Source organism: Staurois parvus, unplaced genomic scaffold (genome assembly GCF_062004578.1).
Source record: "Staurois parvus isolate SC_StPar_1 unplaced genomic scaffold, SC_StPar_1.0 ptg000750l, whole genome shotgun sequence".
In the NCBI taxonomy this organism is placed as follows: Eukaryota; Metazoa; Chordata; class Amphibia; order Anura; family Ranidae; genus Staurois; species Staurois parvus.
The window spans coordinates 36,923-44,884 of NW_028318546.1; the positions used below are offsets into that span (position 1 = coordinate 36,923).

Consider the following 7,962-nt stretch of genomic DNA (forward strand, 5'->3'; position numbering starts at 1 on the left):
AGCACTTTGTTTGTCTATGAGTATTCTACTGTGGGTTACACTTCACCGGTCCTAGTGTCCGTTCACTTTCTGCCGAACCTTAGCTATGCATGTCAGGTGGGGAGATTTTTATTGTTGACTATTTTAAGGCATTTATCTTACTGTTTTTCATAATACTGCCATGGGAGGGTATTTTGTTACTGTCTTGATGGCTGTACTAACTGTTACAATCAGATACCTACATGTAAACATATCTGCATTGGTATGATGAACTACAGACCTACATCTCCTGGGGGTAGAATAGCCTTGATGTAGATTAAGCTACGTACCTAAAAAAAGGGGGATTTACAAAACCAGTTTTGATGGTATTTCCAAACCAATTGGAAGTATGAATAAAAAACCTAAAGTGAACAGGGGATCGCAGCCAAAGCACTTGTGGATAATATTCTAAGGCAGACTGCTGCTAGTATAAGACACATACCTCCAAAACACATGCAGAGGTGGTCTTAGCACAGATGACACTGAAACAGCCTTGGGACTGGCCATACCTCAAAGGTTTGTGATGTCTGGTCTTGTTTTATTATTCTCATATGTGGCATTTACTTCCTAAACACCTGAAAAAAGGGGGAGATACAACTTATCCAGGCAGATTCCAACAAGCCTTTATGATGGGATTTGATAAGGAATTCCCCCCTGACTGTTGGAGACTGCTCCTTTTTCCAGTCAGGCTTGTTACCAGGATCTAACATCGGAAGGAGCTATAGTACTTCAGAGTGATTTAATAAAGAGCTCATTTTTCTGTTCTTTGAAAAAACAATGTATCAATGATCCAGTTGAATACAAGGGAATTCTGTCATTTAAAATTCCTCTGCTCATAACTGGATGTTAAGCATTACTTTTTTAGTAAACACATCTTACCCTGTACTGGGGCTTCTTGCAATAGGAATCCTGATGGTCTGACTTTCCAAAAAACACATGTAAATAGCTTTTGGATCCAAGACTGAAACATTGTGCACACTTTGTCCCTGCCACATTTTACTTTTTAAACATTTTTCACTGCATTGGAACCTTGATCATTCTGACACATAAGAGTAATAAATCCCATCAGGCATTAACTATATCATTTAGAATATTCTTTCTCCTGGATTTACCATTCAGCAATATACATTCAAATTAAACAAGAACTGCATATCGGCATAATGCAGAGTCAGGAAAAGCAAGTCTGGTATAGACTGGGAATTAAAGAAGAAAAAAAACTAATATATATACACACACAGACTATATATAGATAAATTATAATATATGATGATACACAGTCATCACTCAAGTCAGATATCTTCAAAATAATACAATATGCAGTTTTATTAATTACAAGTAAAGCTTCCAGAATAGGAAGAAATGTATAAGAGCACATTTGTATGTCTTTGGCATCATAACAATTTCGTACACAAACGAAATATAAGTTGCAATCTTATTATACAACAGCGCATTCAATATGAATATCTGCTATTTACAAACATAATAGTGCATTCTCGCTACAAAATGAGGACTTCCTATTTGTAACTAATTGTCTTTCTAAATGAAAGTTGTCCGATACAGTCCTTGGTACAGTCCAGTTACCAGGGTCTCCATACAGAGTCTACATTGACTGATGGCATGATGGAAGGAGACATGGCAGCTGGCACTCCATTGCTCACACTGGAGTTTGTGTAGACAGGGATGACAGGTCCGTTGTGTGGGAAGGCTGGATTGGTGATAAGAAAGGCAAATTGTCCGTCTGAAGCTGGCACTAGCTGAAAGCCACCATAGACCTTGGCAGCCTCTACTGGCGGGCCACCCATCTTGCAAGGAACCCCACCCATGGGAGCGGGACTGCTCTGCGGGCCGCTTGCAGGAAGCTGGACCAACGGCTGGCCAAACGCAGGGTGAGAGTTGGCAGCAGCAGCCGGAATTTGGGGCTGGGCAGGGTAATTCATGGCATTGATCTGATTCATGCAGTTGGCTAGATGTCCCAGGAGTCGGGTCCGGACGTCGGTGTTGACTCCTTCACAAGTAGACAGGAATCGGGTGACTTCGTTCATGCACTCGCTGAATCCAGCTCTGTATTTGCCCAGAACAGTGGGGTCTGTGCTGAGAGCAGCTGTAAAGGAAAAAGGACACACAATGACATCACTGAAAACTAGACAGACCCACACTACAGGGTTAATGCCGTACACAACCTCACTAGAACTAGAAGTTTAGTAAATGCATAACTCAGGTTCATTAAAATATAAACTATATGTGCTCAAGTCACTTATCCACATCCTGTAGATCCTAGAGCTGGCTGAGGATCCCCTCCTCCCCCTCCCCAGCAGTAACATGAGCTCCACATAGACCGTGGGAAAGACAGGAGAGCCAGCCCAGTAGAATGCATCTGAATGCCAATCAAAAGAAGTCTGGAAGAGATCAGCCAGAAAGGGAAGGAGGAAGGGGGGCTGAAATACTCACCAGTCATCTGAACTCTCTGCAAGTTCCGGAGGTGCTTCACTGTCATCTCCAAAATATCAGCCTTCTCCAGCTTCGAGTGCCTGGAGCTCTGAAAAGCAAATCCCACATTTAATTCTCAGCTCAGCATGTCACATTATCAGCCAAGTGTTACAGAATGTACCAACTGTATGAACTAATACGAATATTTATCCCTAGTGCCTGACATAAGAGATAAATATTTGGCACCAGAGCAAGTCTTGTGGTATTAGGAATAATAATAACAAGTAATAATAATAACAAGTAATAATCGCTGTATAAGTAATAATAATAATGAAGAATTGCAGTGCAGTAGACAATGTAGTGTGGGTGTGTGCAGTCCAATGCAGTGAATGGCTAGGCACACTTACATCTTTCTTCAAGGCATCCAGAATGAGGGTTTTCAGTTGGCTCAGGCTCTCATTAATTCTGGCTCTTCTCCTTTTCTCCATGATGGGTTTGGATGACTGTAAACAAGAGGCACACAGTCAGTGTGATCATGGTTGGTACTTGTCTATGACCTGAGCCATGACATCTATATGATCATCATCATCATCATGCCTGTCCAGGCTCTATTTACCTTTCTGTGCTCAGAAGCAGTTTTGGGTTTATCCGGAGTAGATGTCATGCTGGCTGGGGTGGCAGCCACAGGGGAAGAAGAGTTTTTCTCCATCATGTCAGCTGGCATCTTGTGGATCCCCCCAATGTATTCCCAGGAGAAGCTGTAATAGTCCGCTATGTGTCAGAGCAAAGGGCAGGGATCCAGGAATAGAGCGCAGTGTCCGGAGAGATGAGTACAGCTCTGCCTCCGCCTGGCCGCCTGCCTGATCCTAGTCAGTGCCCTCCGCTTGGCTCCGGCTTTATATACCGCTCACAGCACGCGAATGCCGAGTGTGAAACTTCCAAACTTACTTTCCCACAGTAACTTTCAGCCAATGGAAGCCAGGCACACGCGTGGGCTGCAGCACGCCATTGGCTGCAGGGCGCGGACACAGGAGGCCAATGATAAGCCCTGGAGGGAGGGAAGGGCGTGGTTCTGATAGCAGGCTGTCAATCAGTGGAGACTTTTAACGCTTTGTGAGCAGTGTGCCAGTTTTTCCAAAGCTTCTTAGTGCAGCAGTGTGCATAGAATAAATATGGGGATTTATTTGGGAGGAAAAAAAAATGCTTTTAATATCATTAGATGGTAGAGTAATATATAAAATTATATATATATATATATATATAATTAAATATATATATATATATGATTTGATCTTATTATATTATTATATTATACAGTATTTATAAAGCGCCAATAGTTCGCTCAGCGCTGTACATTAGTATTATTATACAGGATTTACAAGTGCAAGCAGTTTGTGCAACACATACACTGATTGATATAATACGTGTGTATTATATATATATACACTCAATTACACATTATATATATATTGATATAATACATGTGTGTGTATATATATATATATATATATATATATATATATATATATATACACTTAATTACACATTATATATGTGTGTTTGTATATCTATATATAAAAATATATCAGTATTAAACAGTGCGTGTATAAATATATATATTACAGTAATATACAGTGTGTGTATATATATAAAAATATATCAGTATGAAACAGTGCGTGTATGAATATATATATTACAGTATTATACAGTGTGTATATATATATATATCAGTATTAAACAGTGCGTGTATGAATATATATATATTACAGTATTATACAGTGTGTATATATATATAAATATATCAGTATTAAACAGTGCGTGTATGAATATATATATATTACAGTATTATACAGTCAGGCGGTATAGCACTCTATAACAAGAGTACAGGAGGACAACATGATATGCTGCTTAAATCCTGTATAATAATAATATAATGTATGCAGCAATAGAGCAACAATGTCATCTTCTTATGACGTGGACATGGTCATTGTATGACATGGAGATGTCATAGAAGGTACTTACAAAACAACTACTGTGCACACCGATCAGCTCCTGATATGCCGATCATTCTGCTCCATCTGCAGAATACTGCCATGCTATGTATTTTTCAAACCTGTTAGCCAAATAATTGTTTGATCAAATAAATTAGTTTTATATTTGAATTGATATATTTATTTTACATCTTAATTGCATATTATTAGTATTATTATACAGGATTTACAAGTGCAAGCAGTTTGTGCAACACATACACTGATTGATATATATTTGCACTATATATGCAGTGCTGGCTGAGATGTGAGGCACAATTGGATCTCTGGCAGATCCCAGCATTAGAATGAAATGGTGAGCTGTGACCAATCTGTCATTGTTGCTGTCAGTCATATCATCAGTCCACCTGTGCAGACATCATCTGACAGCAGAGGTGTAGGTATTGTAGATGGTGAAGGGATGAGCTGTGTGCAGTGGGATCAGCTCTCTCTCTCTCTCCATCTCCCCGCCTTGTGCCCGGCACCAGCCCAGGGACACAGCCGGTGTGTGTGGCTCTTTAAGGCTGACTGCAGGCGAGGAGGGCCGGCCAGGTCTGGAGCACGTGCCAGGATGTTTTATTGCCGCTGTGGCTGAGGCTGGGCGGCTGGATGTGTGTGGGGAAGGGAGGGGGGGAGATGGTTTAGATTATGCCGGGAGAAGGCAAATAGCAGCTGCTGTCCCGAAGCCTGGGAAAACCACTCCCCCCACATGATGGATAAGGCTGATTGCAGACCGGGTGCACCTCACTTTACGCTCTAGAGGTGGCGCTGGTGAGCTGATTCCGTTGGTATCTGTCATGCTTCAATCATATATTGCTTGCTGGCGGCGACAATGTAAATCCTCGGTGTTTTTTGTAGCATGTCTGTCTATACAATGACAGTAAAATATTTAATTGAAAAAGTAAAAAAACGAACCCCAAGGACAGGTTTACAGTAATACGTAGTTCTAAGCACTGTAAGGGCTGTGCACAGTACAGCTCACAAAAGCCACTTCTACAGACATTTGAGGTTTTTCCCTTCTGCCTCTAAACTCCTCTCTATGTTAGTCTATGTGTCCGTATACACTATAGGTGTTTTCAGGAGTCACATTCTGAAGAGAAGTTTTGAGCTTGAAAAACTCTGAAATGCTCATAAACACACCTATGCACTCATAAAACGCTCATAAATGCAGGGCTTTAAACATGTTCATTATCTTCAAATGTACATTGATTAGAGTGAAAAATGAACAGAGGTGAATGGTTTGGAAAAAATGTTCATGCCTCTTTCAGACGGAGCGGATCCATCTGCGTGATCTGCCTGTCAGCATTTGATCTCTCCATTGATCCCCGCTAAGCAGGCGGATGACAGGTCTCTGTTCTCTATGCTGCTGCAGCCCGCTGATTTCAATGGGGCGGTCGGATGGAAATGGACCGCCTGTCCATTCCCACCCAATTTTCTTCTGATCCAATCCACTGGACAGATGGGGAACGGATCCCCATTCATTTTTGGCATACAGGATCGGATTGGATGCCAGTGGGTGTCAGCGGACTATTGTTTGCTGACACCCACCGGTCCATAGAAGTCTATGGATGGGCCGATCGGGTCAGTCTGAAAGACCGACAGGCGGACCCCATCAGTCTGCCCGTGTGAAAGGGGCCTTAAAAGCAAATGCCCAGGAACTCTCATATATTCGTGTGCAATATGAGCCACTATAAGCATTTTCTTTGTGCATGGACCCTAATATGTGGTTCTATAGGGCAGTGCCTTCATTTGAGTGGACTGTAAATCACACCAAAGAAGTACTTCTTTCTCTAACAACTCAAGTAGTATATCTCCATGCAGTGGTGTATTTAGGTTTTGTACTGCCCTAGGCAACACAAAAATCGTCTGCCCCCACGGACACCAACCAACACAACCCCCCCTTCCCCCCTCCCACGGAAAGAGCCTGCCATTGACCAACAACACCCCCTGCCCCCAACCCGGGAGAGCCTTCCACTACCCCCCGCGGCGATAGAGAGACACTCATCTTCACAGCTCCGGAGATCCCCAGGAACGTGAGGCAGGCTCTACATACACCATCAAGCAGCCCCCAGCCTCTCTCGGATCCCACCTGGTTCCCATGGTTGCATGGCCCTTCTTTCATCCCTTCTTCTTGAGGGAGGTGCTGCCCCCCTGAAAAATGCTGCCCTAGGCAAGTGCCTTGTGGTAAATACGTCCCTGTCTCCGTGTACTGTGCTATGCTGCTACACACATACTGTATGTTGGTAAGGTGCATCAACGCAATTAAGAATAAATGGCACTAGAACACATCACAGTGCAACACATAATACACGCACTACTGCTGTGCATAGATGTAAATGGAGCCCTAGGACTCTAAACGCATGTATGTCATTGCCAGTGTGACTGAGTCCTAGGGCTGCATTCACATGTATGCACAGCAGTATTGCACACATACTGTATAAATGCATGGAATGACCTGGTATAACTCACACTGAGTTTAGATGTACTCAGTTTAGTTATGTTGTGTAAACATTCCTAAACATGTACACACAAATACATTTAAATGCAGGAGAACTTGAGCTGGGAATCTGTTTTTAACCCCTCTCTGCCAGCTGGAGCTGACCCTTTAAGGGACCTTAATGCCAAAGCACTTACTGGTCTTTATAATCATAAGATCACTGTGATTGGCAGTTGTGTGCCCCCAGCAATATAAACTGTCAGCTCCCGCTCACTGTTTACAATTGGGAGTTGGTACGAGCTCTTCCTATCAACTCCCAATCGTAAACAGTGAGCGGGAGCTGACGGTTTACATTGCTGGAGGCACACAATTGAGCATGCACCTAGAAACAGAACGATGACAGCTGTATACAGCGTTAAAGCCCACCACCATGTTGCCACATATAAGGGTGGGCCTTAAAGTGTTCCTAAACCCAGGACCCTGCATTCACTATATTTGGTCTCCCACAGTACACAGAACAGAAGTGCAATTATTTTAGTAAACACAAACTGCTAAATACTTTTTCTCATCAGCAGTATATAGCAATCTTGTGACTTCTATAAGTGTCCAGCAGTGCACTGGTTAAAGCTTGTAGGAGGAATTTTTATTCTGCTCCAGGAGGATGCAGAACCCCAACCTCAGTCAAGACAGTGCTGATTGTGAGGAATCTCTAGATTTATAGAGTTAGGACCACAGAATATCAGGGTGCCGAGATGTGGCTCTGTGGCTCACGTATGTATTTGCAAATGTGTGCTAACTAAACCCCTGTTTTTAAACGCATGTTCTTAGACAGGTTAATTTGGTTTTTGATAGTTGGCTAACTGGCTGGCAGTTTGAACTGGCTTTCTTATCCCCCTCTTTTGATAAGTTATACTTATCCATGTTCCTTGCCGACAATAGCCATTATTAGACTGGGGTAGGCTGGCAAGTTGAACTGGATAGTTCTATTTTTTACTTTGTGACGCCTTCCATGTTCACTGTTTAAAAAGCCAGTTATAGACCTGGGTAGGTGAC

At 42.5% G+C, this 7,962-nt stretch overlaps 1 protein-coding gene across 1 annotated transcript; it reads right to left on the bottom strand.

Moving 5' to 3' along the window:
* Window positions 1-1,316: 1,316 nt before the first annotated feature.
* On the bottom strand, window positions 1,317-3,342 carry LOC149445006 (transcription factor HES-1). Its single transcript, XM_089654299.1, has 4 exons — window positions 3,062-3,342; window positions 2,853-2,948; window positions 2,467-2,554; window positions 1,317-2,119 (listed from the first exon to the last, which is right to left on the bottom strand). Exons 1-4 carry the CDS (start codon window positions 3,167-3,169, stop codon window positions 1,596-1,598), a joined length of 816 nt encoding a protein of 271 aa, XP_089510425.1. The 5' UTR covers window positions 3,170-3,342; the 3' UTR covers window positions 1,317-1,595.
* Between the last annotated feature and the right edge of the window lie 4,620 nt (window positions 3,343-7,962).